General features: G+C 38.0%; 1 protein-coding gene and 1 non-coding gene across 6 annotated transcripts in view; one reads left to right on the plus strand and one right to left on the minus strand.

Moving 5' to 3' along the window:
• TBC1D5 (TBC1 domain family member 5) overlaps positions 1-25,798 on the minus strand; it is a 533,625-nt gene that overhangs the window by 105,425 nt on the left and 402,402 nt on the right. For all 5 annotated transcript variants that reach the window (XM_049629846.1, XM_049629847.1, XM_049629845.1 and 2 more), the window contains one exon: positions 12,896-13,002. In XM_049629846.1, coding sequence (XP_049485803.1) covers positions 12,896-13,002 — 107 coding nt within the window. The remainder of the gene's footprint in view (positions 1-12,895; positions 13,003-25,798) is intronic.
• On the plus strand, positions 15,568-15,670 carry LOC125922207 (U6 spliceosomal RNA). Its single transcript, XR_007457639.1, has one exon. It is a non-coding gene; the product is annotated as a U6 spliceosomal RNA (small nuclear RNA).

The following is a 25,798-nucleotide window of genomic DNA, read 5'->3' on the forward strand; positions in this document are numbered from 1 at the left end:
ATGAATAAGGGTAAGGCCTGGGTCTTCCCAAGCTGCCCCTGCTAATGGGTGTGTCTTTGCAGACTCCAAAATTGTATGTGGGGCAGAAGTCAGCCTGAAGACTCTCATCCTGGCAAAGCATTAGAATTGGCTGGATCAGGGGTGCCTGGGTGGCTCAACTGGTTGAGTGTCTGACTCCTGATTTTGGCTCAGGTCATAATCTTCAGGTTCATGAGTTCAATCCCTGAGTTGGAGTCTGTGCTGGCAGCATGGAGACTGCTTGGGATTCTGTTTCTCTCTCTCTCTCTGCCTCTCTCTTAAAAATAAATAAACATTAAAAAAAAAAAAAAGAATCAACTGGATCAGTTTTCAGGAACTCCTGGTCTACACCAGGGATCCTTCAACTCTGATTAATCCTTTACTAGTTAAAATGGGGGGGGGGTGTGTGCTTGTACTATCAATATGTGCATATTTATTTATTATAAGCCATATGCATGTACCACTTGTATTAATCTATTATGTACATGAGAAAAGATATGTATGCGCAATAGAATTTTTAAATGAGATAGAGATGAAATACATTAAATTTTTCGTAATAGTTTGCTTATAATGGTAACTTTTGCTCTTCCTAAAAATATTCGGTTAGCATATATTGATGTGATTGAACATGCTTCTTTTTGAAAATCTTGGTTAAATGCTTTTGACAGCTTTTTGTCAATGACATCCCAGAAAACTACCATACAAAGAGACATAGGTCTGAATGGAGGAAAGATACTATTGGCTTCCCTTGCTAAAGTATGGTATTCATTGTGCAATTCATCAGTTATGCCAAGATTTTTGTTAAAATAATAAATTTCTATCTTCCTTAATATTAATCAGCTTGTATTAGGGATCTCCAGAGAAACAGAACCAGTAGGATATATATAGGTATATAAGAGATTTGTTATGTGAATTGGCTTGTATGATTGTTGAGGCTGAGATAAGCTAAAGTCTGCCATCTGTAAGCTGGAGAACCAAGAAAGCCAGTGGTACATAATTCAGCCCAAGTTCCAAGGTCTGAGAACTGGGGCGTGGTGGGTGGGGGTGGAAAGAGGGAAGTGTAGGTGGGTGAGTTGGGGGGAGGCCAGGGAAAGACTGGGATGATATGCTGGGAAGTCCTGGAATCTCAAGGTCCAAGAACCAGGAGCTCAGCTGTCCTAGGGCAGGAGAAGATGGATGTCCCAGCTCAGGAGTCTGCCCTTCCTCCACCTTTTAGTTCTATTTGTGCTCTCAAGGGACTGGATGATGCCCATCTACACTGCCACTGCAGAGACACTCAGGAATAATGTTTTACAGCCATCTGGGTATTCCTTAGCCCAGTCAAGATGACATAAAATTAGCCATCACACAGCTCTTCTTAAAATTTAGTTGGAGGATGTTACATTTCTATATTTTAAAAACCAGATTCAAACCTGACTTCATCTCTTCATTTAGGATATTAGTAACCAAGTTAGAAAATTCTGTTTCCACAACTTTTTAGTGTACCTTGAGAGTTTTAAATAAGTGATATGCTTAATTTGTCTTTGGCAAGAGCATCACAAATGGATGAAACATTTCCAAATATTCAAATTTAAAATGTTCTAGTATGAATTTCTTTGAAAAAGCTCCCATTCTCTTTCATTATTAAAACGTCACCATTACCTTGAATCTTAATTTGAAGACACCAATTATATTTATTTTTTCAAAAATATTTGCATGGTAACATATTACAGACAGCTACTTGTCACAACAGAGGTAAGCCAATTTTTTTTTTTTTTTTCTTTTTTTTTTTCAAAAAGAAATTACATTTGGCAACTCTTTTTTAACTACATTAGCAGAGGATATCTAGTGAACCCACAAGAGATGTCCATGGTCGCTGACATCTCTTTGGTATTGTAAATATGTCATTATTTAAGATAACATAGCCCATAAATCGCCTTAATTGGGCATATGGAAATGGCAATGGGGTATAAGGTGGTGGAAGCAAAGAGAGAGGAGAGTAGGCCACTGTCAGTGCCTTTGTGTGGATAAGTCCCCTCTTCCTTTAGGAGACCTCATAGGTGATACATGACTGGCTGACACATAGGCCTCTGAAGCCAACAATATTAACTTGTACATTAAAAAGTAAAGTTCAGTTTTTCATTTTCTTTTTTAATTTAAAACATTTTTAATGTATTTTTTAAATATTTATTTAGAGAGAGGGGGAGAACAAGCAGGGGAGGGGCAGAGAGAGAAGGAGAGAGAAAGAATCCCAAGCAGGCCCTGCACTGTCAGCACACAGCCCGACGTGGGGCTTGAACCCATGACTGCAAGATCAGGACCTGAGTCGCAATCAAAAGTCAGACGCTTAACTGATTGAGCCACCCAGGCACCCGCCCCCCCAGGTTTTTGTTTGTTTGTTTGTTTGTTTTTGAAAATTGAATACAGCTGGAAGTTATAGCTTTCAGGTTGCGTCCTTTTTTTCTCAATCTATCGTCTGTTTCTTAAACTGTTGTCCATGGCTGACCAGTTTCTCAACAGTTACAAATGCAGATTTCTGGATCCTATTGCAGAGCCATCTACACTAGAATGTCTGGGAGTCTGTATTTGTAACAAGATCTGGCAGGTGCTTCTTTGGCCCACCACAGTTTAAGATCCACTGCATTAGATTGCAAGCTATGTGCTGAGGGGACCAGGTCTCCCTAATTCATTCTATCCCCAGGACCTGGCACAGGAAGCAATAAGCACTTGCTAAACTGAACTGCAATCAAGAGCGTAATTTCTCCTCTGGCAGGAGTGCTCGAGGGTTTGGTTGGGGGTTATTAGTCACCATACGTTCATTTACTCTTTCATCCATTCATTCATCATTCATCCACCTGTTATTGTAGGTACTTGGGTAACAGAACGTAAAACAGACTAAACACACTTCTGTCATGGAGTTGATAGATTAGCAGGGAAGACAGAAAATCAAAAATAACGTAATATATAAATAAATTATCTACTATGACAGAAGATGATAATTGCTACGGAAAAGAAAAGTAGGGCAGGGCAAGGGGAACAGGAGTGTTGTAGTGGGAAGTGGGGACAGGGCAGTCACAGGGTGACTAGGGTAGGTCCCGCTGAAAAGACTGGACCTTCGCAAAGACTTAAAGGAGGTGAGAGAATCAACCAAGAGCATATTCCTTTCAGTTGCCACAAATCCTGTTCATCCCTCTTTACATGACTCCAGCAAGATTTCTGAGACATTTTAGATGCTATTGGTACCCGGCAAGAGCTCAGTGAATTTTGGCTAAATGAATAAAAATACATTTTGGAGGAAAGAAACAATGTGAAGAAATCAAACCATGAAGTTCCTCTTTGAAACCAGGAAAAGCAACCAAGTAAATAAAGATCATATGAAGATCCCTGGAAGATGTCATTAACAGCAGATGAGGACCCTACTCACACATCAAATGCTACCGTGAAACCCCCTCCACAGAGCCAAACTGGCGCCCCCTGGAAGAGCTGTGGGCCAGCCTTGCACGCGTGATGGGCGCTCCAGGCTCATCCGGGTGCAACTGCCACTTCCGTACCTCCGCGAACCTACCTTCCATTTCCCAGTATGGTCATCACACAAATGATGAAATATACTTAAAAATCCTCGGTGAAAAAATCTTTTGTGATTTTGTGTGGTTTTTGTTTTTGGAACAGATATAGCTTCTTGTCTAAAGTATTTAAATAACACAAAGTTAATTGATTATGGTTACGCAATTTACTACTTGAGTGTATTCACTTTTATTCCTATAAAATCAATACATTTAATATTTTGAAATAGCAATAATATGTTTACAGAGCTAATATGCTTAAGGAGCAAATAAAATATTTATTGTGGCCATATTTACTTATATTAAAGAGAATTCTTTTTTGTTGTTGTTTTGTCAGTTTTAAGTTTATAATCTTTTTGTCATACTCTGTGATCCAGAACTTCGAGTTTCTTCAAATTGTAACAGTAAGACAACACAGACACAACTCAAAGTAGTGTCTTTACTTTTTGAATAAGCTACTTCACATACAATAAGAAGAGTAAGTGATTAGATTCTCACAACACAGAGCTGCAAATGACTTTTAGAGATTATAGGCTAATTAAAGCCTCATCAGTCACCTATCCCTTTTTAAAAAACAACTAATGAACCTGAATCTAAGGCAGCAAAAGGTTAAATGATTTCTCTCGGGGTAAAACGGCAAGCTAGCAGTGAAGCGGGGCAGATACTTCATTCCTTGACCTCAGGGACATATCACAAACATATCACTGTAACGTGCTGTAATACTTTAATGCTTTTACATTTGGGCCCTCACAGTGCCTTTCTAAACATACACGTACAGGATTAATAGTTGTTAAAACTTAAGTAATCTATTTAAAATAAATATTCCCCCCCCCCCCCCGGCCAAAAACCTAGACTTGCCTTCCTTGTGAGATATCAAATAAAAATCAGGGGAATGGTTTGTAGATTTTGCTTCTTTATTGTTAATCAGAACAGAATTAACCATGGATTCAAGTCTCTTCTTTAGTTATCTGAGGAAAAGTAAATCACCACCACAATTCATTGTTTCAGAAGAGAAACCTTCTCCTCTAAAACACAGAATCTTTGCCACAAAGCTTCACAGCTCTCTTCAGCCACCCAAAATAAAAATCACTAAGTTTCCCAAGAATGACTTTAAAGACTGAAACAAAGACTTGCCTATTCTGAGTAAATATTGTTCCTACAGGTGATTATTTATAGCCAATAAATCCAGTAAAAATCATCGGGATACAGTTCTTTTCACAAGGACTTTTCACTTAAATACATAACATTTACTTATGCTGAATAATAACACAAAAGTTGGAATACTATACAAATTAATGCCAAATAAAAGTCACATCTGATGGACTTTTAGAAATGTGTCTGCTAATATAGTATTGCATCCCTGAGTCACTGAGTGACTGTGGATGTAGAACTGCCAGGCCCAGCCTGGGAACTTCCTCCAGCAATTCTCAGGAGCTTTGCTCATGCTGCTTTCTTAAGATGGAGTAACATCTCCCGAGAAAATTCTTCAAGGCCCAGTTAGAACGCCTCTTCCAAATGGAAGCCTCTCTGACTCTACAAATCCAAATTAGCTGTTTTTCATGCAATACTCTCACTCATGTTACCTTTCATAACCATCAGTCATTTACATCTATAAGGGACTATATCCTAATCCTGTGGACCAAGTCTCATCCTCTGCCCACAGTAATTAAAAAAAGTATCCGTTGAATTGCATCTTGCTAAAATAGATCCAGAAGGTCTCCTGAGATTACATGACCCAGCCTCTTCCTTCTACAGTTCAAGAAAAGGAGTTGCCCTATAAATACAGCAGGCTGTGATGTAAGTGGAACCTGGATTCTGTGCCTCCCTCACGTGGCTGCCACCGCATTAGTGCTGTTGGAGATCTAATCCCTGACCCAGTAGAGCTCTCATTTTGGTAGGTGAGAAAGACTCGTCAGATTCCCTCCTCACTATACAGTGGAGCATAATACTGACGCAATGAAAGCAAAACTGACAGAGATTGGTAATTTACAAAAGGAAGCCAAGAGAGTTTTTTAAAAGATAAAGGCAATAAATGTTCAGGGTCCTGGCCAGTCTCCCTAAATCAAACAATGACCTACTGCTCAGATCCATGTGACAGTCCAGAGATCTCAATAAGTGAATGTGCTTTACCAACTGAGGAACTCATTCAAGGAGAGTTCTTAGAACTTCTGGCTGAGAGTAAGAGTAGTTTATAATGACAGGATATCTTAAACATGAGGAAGAATCACCACAAATCCAGCAATCTTTTAGGGAGTGGCAAAATGTGACCTTAAAAGTGATTTTACTATGTATCAGTGTGTAAAATTGCACAAGAAGAACAAAGCAATGCAAGCCTTCCCTAGCTCGTCCATTGTCTCAGGCATGCTGCCCCTGCTCCTGGCTCTAGAGCTACTGGTCTTCTTTCAGTTCCATAAACAGTCTTAGCTCTTTTTCACTCTGGAGTGTGTGTTTGCTGTTCCCCGGGAAGAGTCTGGAGGCTCTTCCCCATATTCTATGTCTGGCTAATTCCTTCTCCTCCATTAGTTCTCACCTGAAATGGTTTCTCCTCAGAGAGGGCCTTTTGACGAACCTACATAAATTAAATCTTCACTCAGCCCAGATCGTTCCTTCTCTTATTTTTTAAATGATGCCCTATTTGTATCCTTTATAACACATGCCAAGTTGAGTACTTTCTTGTTCACTTGTGTATTATGATTATGATAAAGGCCACATGTTGTATCTATATCTAAATATCTGTATCTATCTCTATCTCACCAGGATCTAAACAATGCCTGTTGAATTCTAGATAGCACACAATAGACTGATTTGTTGCATCAATTAATGAATTCAAAATATTTTTATAAAACAAATTCAGAATTATCTGAGGCCCCTAGGCAACCCTTAACAAGTTTTGAGAAACCCAGTTCTACATTATGAAATGTCTGAACACAATAAATAACACATTCCAAATACTGGTTTAATAAACATTTTCAGATTACTTCTTTACAGAGTTTTGATAGCCACCAACTTACTTCAAAAGTAAAATTTAAGGTTCTTTTCAATGCTAGTCTGTGTCAAAAAAGTGTTTCTGATTAAATGTGAAAATATACCAGATTAATCACTAATTCCTAAATATTAATGACAATAAACATCCAATTGGTTGTAATCTAATGATAAAAAAAGAATGACATGTAGTTACACGCTCAGATACAAAGAAAAAAAAACATGTTGGTGGGGGCACTAACAGAGTAAACACAAAAACAAATGATTCTCAAAGAATGGCAGTTTTCAGAGAAATGCTCCAGCTTTTCAGGGGAAAAAAAGGATAAAGAAAACAGAAGTGGCATTCTTTCTGAAGCAGAAAATCAGATTAAAATCTAATACTGGAGGGGAGCCTGGGTGGCTCAGTCAGTTAAGCATCCGACTTCAGCTCAGGTCATGATCTCATTTTTCGTGAGTTCAAGCCCTGCTTCGGGCTCTGTGCTGACAGCTCAGAGCCTGGAGCCTGCTTCAGATTCTGTGTCTCCCTCTCTCTCTGCCCCTTCCCTGCTTGTACTCTGTCTCTCTCTCTCTCTCAAAAATAAATAAACATTAAAAAAATTAAAAAAAAAAAAACCCTAATACTGGAAAATCTGAACAGAACATCTGATGGGAACATCACGAAAAGTAAATAAATAGATACTGTGCATTCTCTTGAAAGCGTCAGTATATGTGGTTTTTAGGTTCTTTATTGCTCAGAGGAAAAAAAAATGACAATGCCATTACTGTAATGCACATTTTCCAACATTGTCACTTGACTGGTAGTGAGGCCTGGATCCATTCACCATTTTTCTTTTTTTTAAAATTTTTTTTTAAACGTTTATTTATTTTTGAGACAGAGAGAGACAGAGCATGAATGGGGGAGGGTCAGAGAGAGGGAGACATAGAATCAGAAGCAGGCTCCAGGCTCTGAGCTGTCAGCACAGAGCCTGACGCGGGGCTCGAACTCACAGATCGTGAGATCATGACCTGAGCCGAAGTCGGCCGCTTAACCGACTGAGCCACCCAGGCGCCCCCATTCACCATTTTTCAATTCTGATAGATGACACTGTACCAAAGTCATCTGGTATTTTTAAAAAGTTACATCTACAGTGGGGATTTTTGGAATTAAAAGAGTAAAAACCTATTAGCTGCATAAAATCTGAAATCTGAATAGCCTTTTTATAATTTGAAAAGGCAAAATTTAATATAACTCCAAATAAAAGCCAAAACAGAATTGGCCAAGCATAACAACATTGTACACTATATTTTTATAGTATGTTTCTGTGTACAAAAGAATGACTATGAAATTAAATTGTCTTCTTTCTAGCAATTTTCTTCCATAAACAACAACAGTCACTGCTAAAAGGGTTGCTTGCAAACTTACCAGAAATATTTTTTGGGGGAATATTCTAGTCTTCAAAACAAACAGTAGCTGTCAAATTCTTACTGCATAATCTAAAATGTTAATCCATGTACTGTATTTCATTTGTAATAAGTCTTTGTGATAAGGTTAACACTTCAGCACACAACACAAATAAGAGAGCACCGAAAAATGAAAATTACTTTGCTTATGTTTCCGTATTAGAATTTTATTTGCTGAAGGGTAAAAACAGATTTGCAAAATTCACAGTTAACTTAAAACAATAGTTTTAAACCTTTTATTCCTAGCCCTTACTGCCTTCAGGAAGGAGAGAACATCTGGTTATTTAAGGAACACAATATGTTCACATTTTCTATGACTTTTGTTTCTAATTGGGTTTTTAAATTTTTTTTTGAATTTGAACAACTAGTTAGAACAATGTTTTTTAATCACTTCATATTTTTCAGACTGTCCTCCTTCTATCCCTCTACTCCATTTAGTGGATTGTTTTTGGAAATCTGCTCAGTGGTTCTAATATGATAAAGACAAGAAAACAGGAACTAGGATCATGGTCAAAAGAGCCAAGTATAGGAACCGTATTTATGGTGAACAGAGTATAGGATGCTATAAACAGCTATTTGACATCTAGTCTCTATATAGTATACATTTAAGAAAATTCCAAATAGTTCTAGGTCCACTTATTTACATGGCAGTTTCATTTATTACAGATGCAAATTAAATGTCTATTACAAATTAAATAATATTTATGACAAATATTAGTAAATAGGATTCTACTATTTTTAAAACTGTAGCTCTTGTGTGGAAAGGTGGTTGGAAGACCTGGGTTCAATTGTTGGCTCTGCCACTGACAAGCTGTATTAAATGACTGTCTTAACTTCACCTTGATCCTCAGTTTGTTCATCAACCAAAAGAGGAGCTGGATTAGATCTCTAGGTTCTTTGCAGTTCTGAAATTATGACAGTCTAAGTGAGGTTACTGACTAGATACTTTGTTACGTCTTTTTTGTTCCATAACATATGAAGGTGGTAATAGGTTTTCAAACAATTCTGACACAGAGCAAATCCAGGAACTAGATGCCCTTTACGTTCAGGTTGTAGGGTTCATTAACCATCTTGATAAAAATGGCAGCTGACAAATATACAGTTGGTGATGGCTTCCATGGAATGTGGATATGGGTTCTGGAAATATGCTAGTTGAGTGAGATTCACCTAGATTAGAGTCAGTATGGTACACAGGAAGACGCTTAGCAAATGAGTCAGAGTTCAATTCTACCATTCTCTCTTTTTTAAAATTTTATTTATTAATCTTGAGAGACAGAGAGAGAGAGAGAGAGAGAGAGAGAGAGAGAGAGCAAGCACGTACATGAGAGCGAGGAAGGGCAGAGAAAGAGAGAGAATCCCGAGCAGGCTTTGCACTGTCAGCGCAGAGCCCAACCTGACTCAGGGGTCACAAACTGTGAGATCATGAACTAAGCCTAAATCAAGAGTCGGACACTTAACTGACTGAACTACCCAGGCGTCCCTACCATTATTTTCTTAATACCAACCACTGTAGGACACAAAGCTAAATGCTAATAAATGAGTCGGATCATAAGAAGGAATAATGGATGCAATAAATAAGCAAATAGCTAAAATACAAGGTGCTTACAGGGACACAAAGCGGAAAACATATCCTATCCGAGCCTGAGAATAGCTTCCTGGAGGAGGCAGAAGGTATGCTGGGAATCTCAGGAGGGGATGGATACATACAAGGGTCATGGAGCCATTCTAGCTAGCTTGAAAGCTTACAAGTTTTCAGCCTGGGGAAAGCCACATACCCTTAATCTGTCTGCACTGAAAAAGAATGAAGAAAGATAACCTGCTTTGCCTACCTCATAGCTTGTTGTAAGGACCAAATTAATAAGCACATCGAAGTGCTTGGGAACCGTGAAGAGTATGATCCTATTATTACAGTTTACAGCCCTATTATTTCAGTCTGTTCAAATGAGAAATCTTTTCACAGTAAAGCCTACATCTGATATAAAACAATTAAAGCTCAGTGTCTCATCCTCTAGTTTCAAAGTCTATTCTCAGTTGAGCAATCTCCACTGGGATTTAGGGAGAGCACTGGGACAAAGTGCTTTTCTGAAGCTGGCAATGAACTTGGGGGGCTCAGAGTTCCTTGTTTATTTTTATTTTATTGAGTCTGTCAGCAACACTCAACACTACTGTCACAAGGAGCTGGGCTATGGGAAAATGTACTTTCATGCCTCACATCTCATCCTTCTACTAGTTCGCTTCACAGAGACTCGTGTGGTTATATATTTACTCTGATCTACTTGAACTGGGAATGATTCTAGTATTTCTAAGTGTTTCATTGTTAATAATAAATAGAAAAAAATTTAAGCACTCTGATGTCTGGATTTTTAGAGGATATGGGCAGGGTACTAGCATCATCTTTCCCTCTTTTTCTTCCCCCTCAGTGTAAATGGCCTCCATATTACTTTATAATTGACATTACTACACTGAAAAGTCTGTCCACTTGTGGATACCTGTGCTATATATAAACTTGCTGTGTTGCATTCTTTTTTTTTTTTTTTTTTATTTGAACCTCTGTAGCACTGGCTTGGATCTTTAAAACATTTTTTTTAAGTTTATTTATTTTGAAAGAGGGGCAGTGAGAGAGGGAGGAGAGAGAATCCCAAGCAGGCTCCGTACTGTCAGTGCAGAGCCCAACGTGGGGCTCGAACTCATGAACTATGAGATCGTGACCAGAGCCGAAATCAAGAGTTGGATGCTTAACTGACTGAACCACCCAGGTGTCCCCTGGATTGGACCTTATTAGATCATTGTAAGTCAGTGCTCTGTGGCCATAGGAGCTCTGGCTGAGTGGGTCACTGGAGATAATTTAATTCAATCCCTATCGGGAAGACCAAGACAGCAAGCACGAATTTCCCCAAATCACAGGGATAGCTGTTGGCAGAGTCAAGATTTGACCCCGTATCCCGATTCCTAATTCAGTCTCCTTGCTCCGTAACTAAAATTATCACCTTGCTGGATTAGCCATGTGAAAGCCCCTTAATACTATACAGCTTTATCTTTCCTATAGATATCATTCTACAAACTTGCTCTCAACAGCCTTTTAAACATGACTCCTTCCTCCTGACCAATTTCTTCTGTCTCAGAAGTACCAATTTAAGGTCCTACATTTTTGGCCATTATCTTGATAATGTTTTTACTTAGTAAGACTCTGAATGTACAAGTGGGGAATGGAATACTTACGGTTTTGTTTTGTTTTTTTTTTTAAGATACTTATGCTATTATTTTTTTCTCTTAATCCTTAGAATAAATTTAAAGCTTATAGAATTGGCTTCATTATACTCGTATATTATGTATAATACCTTTGAGATAAAAAGCACTCTATTAAAATCATAGATTCCATTAATAACACTGATTGATTTATTGTATAGAATTCTGGAACAAGAAGAGTGGATGATTCATAGCAAGATCAACCATATTTAACTAGGGAAAAATTACTAAGATCACTAGGTTTAGATAACATATTCACTTCTCCCTTCAGCAAAACCAAATAAATCATATAAGTAGAGAATTCAAAGAGTTATTTTAGCAGTGTTTTCCCCACTCTGTATGTTTCTAAGAATTCCTAATGCTGAACTGATAGAGCTTACCTTAAGTTTATAGACCAAAACTCATATACCTCATTGACCAGCAACCTCATTCTTTACTCATTTTATAGATATTTCATAATTATGGGTATTTATATAGAAAAATACGTAAAAATATGGAAATTCTGATTTTATAGTCAGACTCCTGAGCCTTACCAGAAAAAAAAAAAAAAAAAATATATATATATATATATATATATATATATATATGCTATCTTAAGTATCAGAGAAATGATGGATTATATTTCTGACACTTAATGAAATTTTGCATAGGAGAAATGATATAAAATTGCATATTTTTATAGAAAAATGGATATAGACACAAGAAAATAAAATCTTTTAAATCTATCAAAGGATAAATAGAGGTCATACTCAAATGTTGAAGTCAACAGCCCAGGAGAAAGCAGAAATCCTTTAGAATTAAAATTTACGTTAAACTTGGAGGCCCAAGTCGATCAGACAGAGCTTTGGCAATGGATCCACAGACAGACTGACTCAAAGACAGTTCGACAACTGCCAACATGACTGTTGGGAATTCTGCCAAAGAGCCAAAGGCTGGGATTACCACCCAATGCCTGGCATTCTCATACTCGTGTTTGAAGCTCTCTCTCTGATACTTCATCCAATATTTTTGTTTGGCTCAAAAGCATCAAGGATTCACAGATTTTTTTAGATCATTAAATGTTCTTATTTTCAAGAAATATAACATTAGTTGTAAAAGAGCACACTTTTTCTCTGAAGTGTAAAGAAAATTTTGGTGGCTTGCTTTAAGTTCAAATAGAGAAATCAGCATTAAAGTCTGTTTAAGCCTTTATTTTACTAGGTTACTCTTCACCCAAAAAATAAAAAATACATATTCATAATATGGAATGATTTCATTGTATCATAAACTCTTACAGAAACAGTCCTTTTGATAGCTCTAATGAACACATGGCCCCTGAGGCTCTATCTCAGTCCCTGTGAGGAGTACCCATGATAATGAAGTGTGGCTATAAGGAGAAGTAGTTGCTCAACTATTCTTTGAGTTGTGAGGAAGCAGGAGGGCAGAACAACCTTCTGAGGGACAAGAGATAGGTGTTCCAATTTCTCAGGGCAACGTCCACTTAATTTACCTGCTAAGTTGCTAGCCAGTGAGATATGTGAGTTTTGCCTACAACTCTAGACACATTCTTTCATTAGGCAATTCCTCTGTCATTAGACAAATTCCCCATTAGCAATTCTTGGAGCTGTACTGAGAAACCAATTTTTCACCCAACTTAAAATTGTGCATACTCTATTTGGAAATCTTACCTTTGGATCTCGAAGGAACAGAGCCTTAAGAATCAGTGAGTGTACATCCCCAATTAGTGGGTAATGCATCAGAAGGCCAAGACAGGTCTGGTAGTTACTAGAGATCACTAAATAGGAGGAAAAAAAAAAATTCAGAAGCAATACTGTTTAAGATGTTTGCATTACTTGAGAGTAAAAAAATAACAACTTAGATTCAAAGAAAGCAAACCAATAACTCAATGAATTTGATAAAAGGAAATGGGGAAAGGGATCTTTACCAAATGGCCTTTGAAGCAGCACACTGTACTGTTAACTGCAATCTAATATCTAGTACTTATCCTCAGGGGGTGTTGGAAGAAGAGCTTCAGATATCGAGATGTGTACGTTTGCAATATAAATAAACTCTTAGAAGCATGCATATTTATTGCCATTTATATGTCTGTGTTTAAATGTCTCTAGTTTTGCTGCTTAGAAATTAGTAACAAAAATCTTATGAATGGGAAAGAACCAGTTTAAAATTATCATAAAATAATATTTACCTTAATTATGCTCCATAAGTTACATGTGTTACATTTATTCTTTTATATATAAATATTACGTAATTCAAAGTTTTAAAAAATCTAATTTCTTTCAATTATTTTTTTCTAAAGGTAACGAGAAATTTAGGTAGAGTATCCATTCAGCATTTCTTGGAGGAAAAATGTCAAAATCTTCATAGATAAGCCTAACTGTGTTCCTTAGACTGTCGTTTAATTTTTTTTCCCAAATCAACCTAATTATGGGCGCAATTATTAAACACATCTTTTCAAGCAGGTCTATGTAAACTACTTCATTTCTTGGCAATCCATCTGCCACTGCTGTCACAGTCTTGCCCATTAATGACGCTTGTTTTGTAAGCCACACTGACTGCCTCCACAGCATTGATTGTGAAGAAACTTTACAGTTACAACTTCCTGTTGTTGCAACTGAATCCTTTTCATTAATCAGAACAAGCAGTTGAAAAATATTCCATAGGAAAACAACTGTGATTCTATAGAAACAACATAAATCACAAAATAAACAATTGTTTGTGATCAGAAATACCCTCGATTCTTAGATTTTGTTTTTCTTCTTTTGTTGGAAGCAACATTTTTTGCAACAGCTTCTCACCCCCTCCCCCTTCCCATGAACATTATGGGGAAAGGAGACAGGACTGGGCAAAATGAATAATTATAATCTATGTAAGGAACCACTTTATCATCTTCATTTCCGTTGCTGATCTGACAGCTTGTAATTTCATACATCTGCTTTCATTTGTAAAGCACTCACTTATCCTACCCTTTCTGTATCTGTTCAGACTACTCTCTCCTTATTCGTTCATTTTGTCATATTCACATTCAGTTACCTGTTATCCTTTTTTTCTCTAGAATTCAAAAAGCTAGCAGGCTGGGAACAGTATAATGCTTCCATGTAGTTTTTTCTTTGAGATCTAACAAATGAATAAAACTTAGATAATCAATTCATACTTACCCAAATACTATAATGATTATATACTAGTATATAATGACCCGGAAAGAATTCTTGTATATTTTGTAAGAGAGGCAGGAGGGTTTTGTGGGAATGGTTCTGGGCTCGGGACTCAAAGATGTGGGTTTGAATTCTGGGACACCATATGAACCTTTCATAAAGTTGCCTTAAGATTAAAGGACATACTGTATGGCTGATTTATAGCAGCTGCTCAAAACCTGTTGGTAACCTCTCCGAGCTTAAACTCAGTCATTTGGAACACAACTTCCTGTTAAAAAAAATTATCTGCTTGCTTTATTCAATCCAATAGTTATTTGTTGAGTACCTAACTCATGATAAGCCCCATGTTGGGCGGGGAGGCAGAAATAAACAAAACACAGTCCTTACTCTGTAGAAAATTAAAGCGAAGAAGGGCAGATGTGTAACAAGAAGCAGTTATTATTATGACTACCACTAAGATGACAAAAAATTATCGAAGGCTTTCTGAGACCAGGCCTTATGCTAAGAATTTTCCCTACATTATCTCATTTAATTTCTACGACTATCTTATTATAAGGGTATAGTTATCATCCCTGTTTACAGATGAGAAAACTAATACTTTGAAAGGCTGAATCATTTGCCCAAACCACACAGTGAGCTGGTAGCGGTGCAAGATTTGAAATTCAGAAATCTAGCTACAGGGTCTGCGCTCTAATACATGGCTTTGTTTTGAAAAGGCAGTCGTTTTAAAATTCAGATGCCATAATGAATGCAATAGTCACTGCAAACAGAAAAGCCAGTTAGTATTACTACCCTTGTTGTAGCAGTTTTAAGCAGCCTGGATGGTCAGCATAACCCTGTCTCTAGAATGGCCTGATACAGACAGGCACTTATTTGGAGGGACAAGGGCAACAGTCCTGTTATTACAACTTGAAAGAACTTTTGAAGCCGTCAGAAGCTGTAAAACATGTAAGGGAAGCCAACTAATGCGTTAAGAATATCCTACTTGCAGAGTGAAAGGAGCTAACATTCTTTCTCTCATTTCTCCCTTTCATCCACCCAGACACTGAATGTGATGAACATTTCCTGAGCATCTACTATATCCTGGACACACAGAGACCGCTAGGCACTGGCACTAGGGATATAATTGCAAATGAATCTGAGCTCTGAAGGGTAGCAGAACATGCCAGCTGAAATACTGCTGTAGAGTGCTCGCTTCGGCAGTACATGTGCTAAAACTGGACCAATACAGAGTCAGCGTGGTCCCTGAGCAAGGGTGACGTGCAAATTTGTGAAGTGAAATACTGCTATGGGAGTTCCGGACGTGGCACCCCCAAATATGTCCCTTTGGTATACTGATTATTTTGAGCTATAGGCACTTGAAAAACAACAAAAACAGAGTGAGGCTTTCTTTGAACTCCCCTTATCTGCCTAAAGATAAATCCTCCGAAAGGAAGTCAATGGTCATAAATTCCCCCAGGACAAACTTTGTCACAAACTCATACCTCTCATCTGTTCTTCTAAGGGTCCACGGTCTTTCCTAAAAATCATTTATTTTCCTCTTTGAGATCTACATCCTCTCTCCCCTTTCTTTATTAAGACAGTATTTAATCCTAAATTCTAAAGCCATATCTTTGAGATTTGCTCATTATTCCCTGAGTACCAAATACAAATGAGACACACATTTTTATATACATGTCAATATGTATTAATTATATAATTATAAATATTTTATTAAGATTAAAATAACATTAAAATATATGATTATATAATTAACACATATCTAATTATATAATAAGATAGATGTTAATAAACTTCTGTTTTTCTCACTAATAAGTTTTTTTGTTAAAGAATGCAGCTGAAAACCTAAATGAGTGTAGGTAAAGTTTTACCTCCCCTATAGCCCACTGTCTTCAGATAATACTATATCTATTAATGAAAACTTGCACGTTTAGAGCACTTTTAATCTGCAATTGCATACGCGAGGCATTAAGTCCATTTTGAATTGCTGTGCCCAATTAAGAGTAGGCAAGAGAGAATAACACAAGCTGGTTGACAAACAAAATAGCAGGGATCTGACTGAATGAGAACTTAGTTTTGATCTTTACAGCAGATTGTTGTTGCACGAGTGAAACTCATCTGCAGTGCTGTTCCTTCTCTAGTGCTTATTCTATCAGAGCAGGGCAGTGACACAGGAAAACAAGTAAAAAGGCTGATTTTTGCTATCTCCCTGCATTTGAAACCAAGTACATATATGCTTTCAAAACAAAGTACCGAAGCTGCACACCCTGAAGAGCTCACTCGGAGACGATGGAGACAAATGTAAGTGGTACCTAGGAAAACAGACTGGATTTGGAATCAGATGATCTAAGTTAGAATCTAGATTAGATCTACTTCAGAATGCTCGCTTATTCTGTGTGTGACCTAGGCAAGGCGCTTAACATCATGAGCTTTATTTCTCCCATTTATAAAACAGATAATGATGCTTACACTACGCGCGGGGTTCCTATAAGGGTGGCACGATGCAAGGTAGCGTGTTTCCCATCTTGTTTAATTCTTGCTGAATGGCACTCCCTCCGCACGAAGCAGAGCTGACTTCTCTGTCTCTACCTCTATATGGCACACGGCTGTTCTGGAGGTGTCTAAGGGAGCTGGTTTAAATAGTTTCTCCAGTAATAAGAAAACAAAAAAATAATGAAATCAGTAAAGATAATCAGAGGATGATATTGTTTTGAGAAAGCCTAAAGCAATATGGTTAAATAACTTACATATAATTCAAAGTTAACTGCACCTACAATTGTAAAACTCTCAAATAAAACACTTTATTCTAATTACTTAATTTTATATTCAGATATACTTATTTTCTCAAGTTGACAAAAAGGACTGGGAACAACTACCAAAGAACACAAAACTAAATGTAGACTTCCTTTAATTTCTCTAAAATTAAAAAAGTAATAGCTATCACTTATTAAGTATCTATAATGTGCCTGGCAACTTGCCATACATTATACAAATATCCTGCGAGTCCTGCTAATCCCTACTAAGGGACCTGTGGTCATCAACTCCACATTGTGGATGAGGAGACAGCAGTGCAGAGAGGATAAACAACACACTCAAGGCCACTGGGCTCCTGAATGGCAGAGACAGCGCTGAATGAACCCAGGTCTGTGTAGCTGACAGCCTCATTCTCCATCGCTATATCTTACACATTGCTGCACTCCTGGCAGAAAATGTCACGACAGGAGTATCCATGTACAGAGGTCAAGTTCAGACACAGGGCAGATGGCTTCTGAACACCAACTATGTTGTGAGTGACAGAGAAGCCTCAAAGATACACTGAAATAAAGGTCTCCGTATATAAGGGCAAGTATAGTAAATATTTAGAAATAGGCATAAATTTTGTAGTTAGCTATAAAGAGGTATATAAATCAAATAATCACGGATTAAATGTAAAATAAAAATAATTAGCTAACAAGAATAACAAAAAAGAAAACCTCAAGGCTTTAAAGTAATTTATTCTACCTCTACACTGAAAACAAAGCCAACGTGTATTTTAAGTGTCTCGCAAGTTACCCGGCATGCAGAAGACAGTCAATAAATGCTACGTGCTCTGAAAAAATACTTGTCGAAGACCTAATACATGAAGGAAAAAAGAAATAATTATTGCATTTGTTCTCCACTATTTAAAACCCTTACTATTTTGACTTTCCCAGTTATAAAATGGCAACATATAAAATTGGATTTCAGATGGACCAAAAAACCAGGTTGGGGCAGGGAGTGATCGTAAATAAAATGAACGAAACTTTGATTCTTTTCAGTCTTGGAGAAAGCCAAGTATAAAACAGAGTAATATCCTTCTCCATACAAAGTGACTTTCACCCAGTGTTTATGATCCTCCTAAGACTGTGTCCTTCTGGGTCTTCTTCCCTGGTTGCCGCTGTGACCACTGCCCCTCTTAGCGCCGTCAATCACTGCAACATCCACCCTCAAAACCCAAGATGGACACACACTCTTCTGTAAGCAATGGGATGCTCTTTATTTCTCTAGTAGATTTTGCTCAGAAATATGAGAATTTTAAATTAGATTTTTGGAAAGAGGAGAATCTCAAATTCAGAGTAGCCTACTCTTTAGAAATTTTTATTTTTTTATTTTTTTAAGAGTTTACTTTTTTTTACTTTTTTTTTTATTTTTTTATTTTTTTATTTTTATTTTTTAATTTATTTTTTTAATATATGAAATTTACTGTCAAATTGGTTTCCATACAACACCCAGTGCTCATCCCAAAAGGTGCCCTCCTCAATACCCATCACCCACCCTACCCTCCCTCCCACCCCCCATCAACCCTCAGTTTGTTCTCAGTTTTTAAGAGTCTAAGAGTTTACTTTTAAGTAGTCTCTACACCCAACGTGGGTCTCAAACTCACAACCCCAAGATCAAGAGTTGAATGCTGTACTGACTGAAGCAGCCAAGGCACTCCCAGAAAAAAAAAAAAAAAAAAAACAAAAAACTTTAAAAAGTGGTCTTCTTGGGGCGTCTGGGTGGCTCAGTCAGTTAAGTGTCTGACTTTAGCTCAGGTCATGATCTCCTGGTTCATGAGTTCGAGCTCCGCATCGGGCTCTATGCTGATAGCTCAGAGCTGGGAGCCTGCTTTGGATTCCGTGTCTCCCTCTCTCTGCCCCTCCCTTGCTTGAGCTCTCTCTCTCTCAAAAATAAACATTTAAAAAATAAAAATAAAAAATAAAAGTGCTCCTCTTATTGCTTCACTTTATAACGATTTTTTAAATGTTTATTTTTTGAGAGAGAGAGAGCGAGCGAGCGAGCATGCAAGAGCAGGGAGGGGCAGAGAGAGAGAGGGAGAGAGAGAATCTCAAGCAGGCTCCTCACTGTCAGCACGGAACTCAATGTGGGGCTCACATCCACGAACTGATCATGACCTGAGCTAAAACCAATAGTCATATGTTCAACTGAGCTACCCAGGCGCTCCAAGCTTAATACGCTTTAAACAGAATTTATTTTAATCAGAGATCAAACAACCTAAGAGATCTCTACTCAAGACTTTATATCTTTAAACATACAGTGTTGTCAAATGAAAGGTAGTAAGTAAATAAGTATCTGAGTAGAGAATTGGCAGTGGATAGGGTGTGAGTATAGTTATGATACACTGTATTGCTCAGCTGTAATAACATTTGCCTCTGGTTAAAGTTGATTTAACCAAAATTATGGTATAATGTCATAGGGGTAGGGAGATAAGGAATGCATTTGTGATGTGGGGGCTGGCAGGGGTTGGCCTTCAGTGCTAAGGATGAGTTAAAGCTTCGTTTTCTTGAATGAGAAGTCAGTAGACAACATTTAAAGTGAGAGTTAGTAACATTAGGATTTTTTTTTTTTTCTTTACAATACGGAAGGCAAATGTTTTTTTGGTCAGCTAAAAGAAAGCACATGGGCCTGGGGACTGGGAGCAAGTGTTAATTTTGTAACCAGCCTTATAGAATGATTTGACTTTTTAAAGTATGTACATGTAAAACTTGCATAAAAATCAGAACTCTGTTTAAAACTTCCACAAAGAGGGGCACCTGGGTTACTCAGGTGGTCCAACTCTTGATTTCTGCTCAGGTCATGATCCTGTGGAATCTAGCCCTGCATTGGGCTCCACACTGGGCATGAAGCTTGCTGGGATTCTCTCTCTTCCTCTCTCTCTCTGCCCCTCCCCTGCTCTCTCTCTCTCTTCCTCTAAAATAAAAAAAATTAATATATAATGAACCTTTTCAATTTAGAGACTCATGTTTAATAAGCCTGATTTATAGTTTTTGCCTCTCAATTTTGATCCAAATGAAGGAAAACCATAGGTCAGGTTTTGAATCAATTATTTGTTAATCTGAATACAGGTATATAGATATAGGTACGTTTTATTTCATTGCTTCATGATTTTTAATTCCTTACTCAGAAATACAGATGTGTCAGTAGAAATGGTGGAGGTACAGAAGATATTTGAGAAGTGTTGACATTATCTCTTTCTTTTGTTGCCCTTCATGATTCACTTATTTAACTAGCATTTATTAAATACCTATTTTGTTCCATACATTGAGTTAAGTGTTATGGACGTGATGAGAAATAAGATACAATCTCAGCTTTCTCTTGATAGCATGGTGGAAGACAAGCATAAGACTGACTGCAACATAGGAGGCAGCTGGTAACAATGGCACATGCAAAGGGCTGGGACAGCTCCCAGGGTGGAAGGCCTCAAAGGCAGAGAGTACCAGCCAGCAAATCGAAGTCCACAGAGCAGGACGCTGAGTTGCCCGATGGCGGAGTGCTGCAGAGAAATGGAGGCATGGGAGCAAGTGGCAGTCTTAGCCTGTACACAGGGGATGGAGTTCAGATTTCACTCTGTGTTCGTTAACCCTCACGGAAGGACTGAAGTAATGTAATCACATTTGGTTTTAGAAAGATTAATGCCAGCACAGAGTGATCAGTGGAGGGAGGAAAAGAGGGACAAGATGCAGGGGGTCAGCTCAAGTTCCTGGTAATACTACAGAGGGGAGAAGATGAATACTTGAAGTAGGAAAGGGGCAGAGGGGTACAATGGGCAGAAATTGCTGGAAAAATGCGATTTTTGCATGCAACTAAATTTGGGCAATGTGTGCGTATGACAGAGCAGACAGTAAGAAATTATCAAGAAAAATGTTAACGAATTTACACAGTAAGGTTACTTCAAAAATACAGTGACTTTTAATTATTTGTAGAAATTATTTTTTTCCACAACCTCTTTTCTTTCCTGGGGTTTATAACTGTCTCCTTTTCCATTTGCCATGTCATGTAGTTATTTAACACAAGTTTAACCTTAAACACTATCCCAGCTGTATATATCCATTTTCAAAAATTCAAATCAATTTTTAGGTATTTCTGTCAATTTCTTTCTTTTTTTTTAATTTTATTTTTTTGGGGAAATTTATCAGGAGCTCTCTGGCCTGTTCTCTCATCCTGGGGAGGCCCTTTACCTCTTGCAAGTGCTGTATCCTTATTTCCTAGAGTACCTAGCTTCTTTCTAGCTTTATACACTCAGTTTGGTGGAGCACATCCTCTAAAACCTTTAGGGACAGGACAGGAAATTTTTTGAAAGCTTCTCTGTTTGAAAGATTTTATTTTGACACTTAATTGTTACGCTAGGTACAGAATTCCAGGCTGTTAATACTTTTCCTTCAGAAAATTGGGAGCCCTGTTCCAGAGTATTTTGTCTTCCAGTGAAAAAGTCTCAAACCATTCTAATTCACATTCTTCTATGTGACCACTTTATCTTTTCCACCCCCCCCCCCATCTAAATTCATAGTAGTGTACCTTAATTTGCATGTATTTTCAGATATAATGGACCTTTCAATTTAGAAACTCATGTTTTTCTCTTCAATTGGAAGTTTCTCTTTAATTGCTTCACTGATGATTTTCTCCCTTCTGTTTTTCTTTTTTGTTTGTTTATCCTGTGTCTGTTAGGTCTTTCTTCTCTTTCTCTCTTTCTCTATTAAAAGAAATCTCATTATCTAGATGTTGGATCTCCTGGCCAGATCCTTTAATTTTCTTTTTTATTTTCTAAATCTATTTTATGTGCTACTTTTTGGGATACTTTTTCAGTTTTATATTCCAACCACCTTATTTTCATATTGTAACTTCCAATTACACTTTTTCCTTTGAATTATGTTTTTCTTAGTTCTCTGAGACTTTTCCTCCTCCCTATATAGTCTCTGTGTACTCACAGTTGTTTTTTCTCCCGGCTGCTTGTTTAGATCTCTGCTTTCATTTTGATGTTTTCCTCAAATGTTCAGTGATTTCTGGCTATCTGGTCATGTCTAAGAGTGGGGTAGTACAGAGATAACTTGAAGGTGTCTGTGCATTGATGGGTAGGTCTGTTAACTCTAGGGTTTACACAGGTCATTCTTGAGTAATCCCTGAACCTAGACTTTTAGGCATTTTTTCTTGGGTTTTGCCAGAGAAGAATCCCCCAAACTTTGTACAGAGGGAGAGAGTCTGGTTTTAGTGTTCTGGGAACACTGAACATGGTAAAGAATACTGCTGGGCTCCATGTTTACTGAAACTCCCTGAGTCCTTAGTCCGGAGATCCTCCATTTTACTGCCTCCAGGATAAATCCTGGAGGTACAGGTTGGAGATCTGAGTATATAACAGCTTCTTAAATAGACTTTCAACCAGTTCTTGTTTTTAGATTTTTTTAAAAATATATATTTATTTATTTTGACAGAGCGAGAAAGGGAGAGAGCGTGCACGAGCGAGCATGAGCCCGTGAGGGGCAGAGAAAGAGAAAGAATCCCAAGCAGGCTCTGTGCTGTCAGCACAGAATCCAGCTTGCGGCTTGATCTCACAGTTCATGAGATCATGACTCGAGCTGAAATCAAGAGTCAAACGCTTAACCCACTGAGCCACCTAGGTACCCCTTGTTTTTTAGTCTTAACCTTTTCCCTTCCTCTACCAATTTTCAGAGATACCTAACACTGCCAATATCTATACTTTTAGGAATTTTATGGATTATTTCTTGGTTTCCTCCATGATCAAATTTGTATTGAGCCTTCTCAGATCTGTCAGTTATCATTCACCCATCTGATTTCCTGCTTCCAAAATCTCTGTAATGTCCTTCCTAATTCTCTGGGTCCCATGGGTTTATGTTATTTTAATGGGGTTTCAGGAGCAACAGGGGTAAAGCAGGGTATCAGTATAACATCTCATGTCTGATATCTTTCATTACTTCTTTAATGATATTTCTACTCAGCATCTGGGCAGATGAACTGATAGGGAAGAAGAATCTAGGTGAGGAGGCAACGGAGTGGGGAAAGGTAAGGAAGAAGGTTAAGTGAAAAAGCTGGGGAAGTTAGTAGTCAGGAAACCCAAGATCACCATCTCCTTTTCTCTAATCATCAGACAGAATGGCTCTAGTCAACTTGCAGGACTATTCACATTGTATTTTGACAGCAACAGATGGACATGGAATCTTGAATATTTCTGGGTAAGATTCCAGTGATGGATATAATTTTGCTGGCTTTTGCCCATTTAAGTTATCCTAGAGTTCCTGAATCCATCTGTTATATGGCTTTCTAGGGCGAGGGGAAAATGTGGGATGGGAGTAAGAACATGGAAAGGCAAGATTTGGGCATTAGGAGAGAAGACTACTTCCTCCCCTTTGTAAAAGGCCAGAATAGGGTATGAACTATGATTCTGAACATGAAATAGAATGTCACTAGGAGAATAATTATCCTTTCATAACTCCATTCCTGTAGTTGCAGAAATTAAAATTATTTTCAAGCAAAAAAACCTGACATTACAGACAATGCGATACATATTAGAATGGTCAAAATCAAAAACAATGACACCACCCAATGCTGGTGACAGTGTGGAGCTACGAGAACTTTCATTCATTGAAGGTAATGAAAAGTGGTTATGGCCATTTTAGAAGATAGTTTAGCAATTATGTTGTGATTTTTCAGGTCTGATCACAGGCAATTACAAAGATATGATAGTTAATTTTATGTATCAATTTGGCCTATAGGATGCCCAAATATTATGCAAAACATTAGTTCTGGGTGTGTCTGTGAGTATGTATCTGGAAGAGATTAGTATCTGAGTCAGTAGACTGAGTGAAGAGATTTGCCCTTAAAAACAGTAGGCATCAGCCAATCCATTGGGGTCCCAAATGGAACAAAAAGGTGAAGAAAAGGTGAATTCTTTCTCTATTCTTGAGCTGGAATATCCATTTTCTCCTGCCCTTGGATATCAGAGCTCCTGATCCTCAAGCCTTTGGACTCCGAGATTTCCACCACAGGACCTCTAGTTCTCAGGCTTGCAGACTGAGATTGAATTACACCACTGGCTTTCTTGGTTCTACAGCTTGCAGATGACTGATGGTGAGACTTCCAGGCCTCCATGACTGAGGGAGCCAATTCCTATAATAAATGTCCTCATTATATCTGAATTTATATTCTATTGGTTCTTTTTCTCTGGAGAACTCTAATACAAAAACTTCTACCTGATAGGTCACAGGGGGAAATGGTCCACCCACACCAGACATGGTGCATAGCCAGGGCACTCTAGTCTCTGAAAGGATATGCAGTCAATGTCTTGGCCAACTTAGCCAGCATTATCTTTCACATGTTTATATTCCTAGCCCTGGCGCTTTCATTCCTAGGTTTCTTTATCTGAGCTCTAGGGCACAGGTCCTTTTCAGGTGCTTCTGCCAGGACCTCTTATGGGGGTCGGAAGAACTCTTGAAAACATTTTTCTTCATTTGACTTAGCACCCAGTTCTTTTCCATTTTGAGTCTTTCCACCTCAATCACCCAACCCTGCCCCCAAACCACAGCCATCTCAGGGTCCTTAAACTACCAGAATCTTTTGTTCAGGGCTCCCTCAACAGTGAGATGACCCCACATATATGCTGATCTATCTGACCCTCAACCAATGTACCATTCCATGGGTGAAATGAAGCAGATGGAGTTGACATTTTCTCCAGTTTTTGACTCTTGCTTATATCACCACAGTGATTAAAGGCTTAACTCTTCCATTTTTGACTTGTTTCTCTAATTGGATACTCTAACACCTAATAGCTCAGGTCTCTCTTCTGCCCAGCTCAACTGAGTTCCTGACATTTACCATCCTATCTGGCAATCAGCCTCCTTGAGATTTACCCAAATGAAATGAAAACTCGCATCCACACAAAAACTTGCACACTGATATTTGTAGTGGCCTTATTCATAGTTGCCAAAACTTGGAAGAAACTAAGATATCCTTTAGTAGGTGAGTGGATAAACTGTGGTATAACCAGACAATGGAATATTATTCAGAGCTAAAAAGAAATTAGCTATCAAGCCATAAAAAGACAAAGAGAAAACTCAAATGGGTATTATTACTAAGTGAAAGAAGCTAATCTGAAAAGGCTATGTACTGTATGATCCCAACTATATGGTATTCTGGAAAAGGTAAAACTATGAAGACAATAAAAAAAAAATCAGTGGTTGTCATGGGTTACAGGGGCCAAAGAGATGAAGAGGCAGAGCACAGAGGATTTTTAGGGCAGGGAAACTATCAGATACTACTAGAATGATGAACAGATGTCACTATACATTTGTCCAAACCCACAGAAGGTATAACATCAAGAGTGAATAGTGTTGTAAACTAGGCACTTTAAGTGATAATGATGTGTCACTATAGGCTTGATTATAACAAATACACCACCGTGGTGAGGGATGCTGACAGTGGGGTAGGCTGTTGTGTATGTGGGGGTGGGAGTATCTGGGAATTCTGTATTTTCAGCTCAACTGTGCCGTGAACCTAAAATTTCTTTAAAAACTAAGGTCTAGTGGGGCACCTGGGTATCTCATTGGTTAAGCAGCTGACTCCTGATTTTGGCTCAGGTCATGATCTTGTGGTTTTTGAGTTCAAGCCCTA

The sequence above is a fragment of the Panthera uncia genome, chromosome C2, assembly GCF_023721935.1.
Source record: "Panthera uncia isolate 11264 chromosome C2, Puncia_PCG_1.0, whole genome shotgun sequence".
NCBI classification, from domain to species: Eukaryota; Metazoa; Chordata; class Mammalia; order Carnivora; family Felidae; genus Panthera; species Panthera uncia.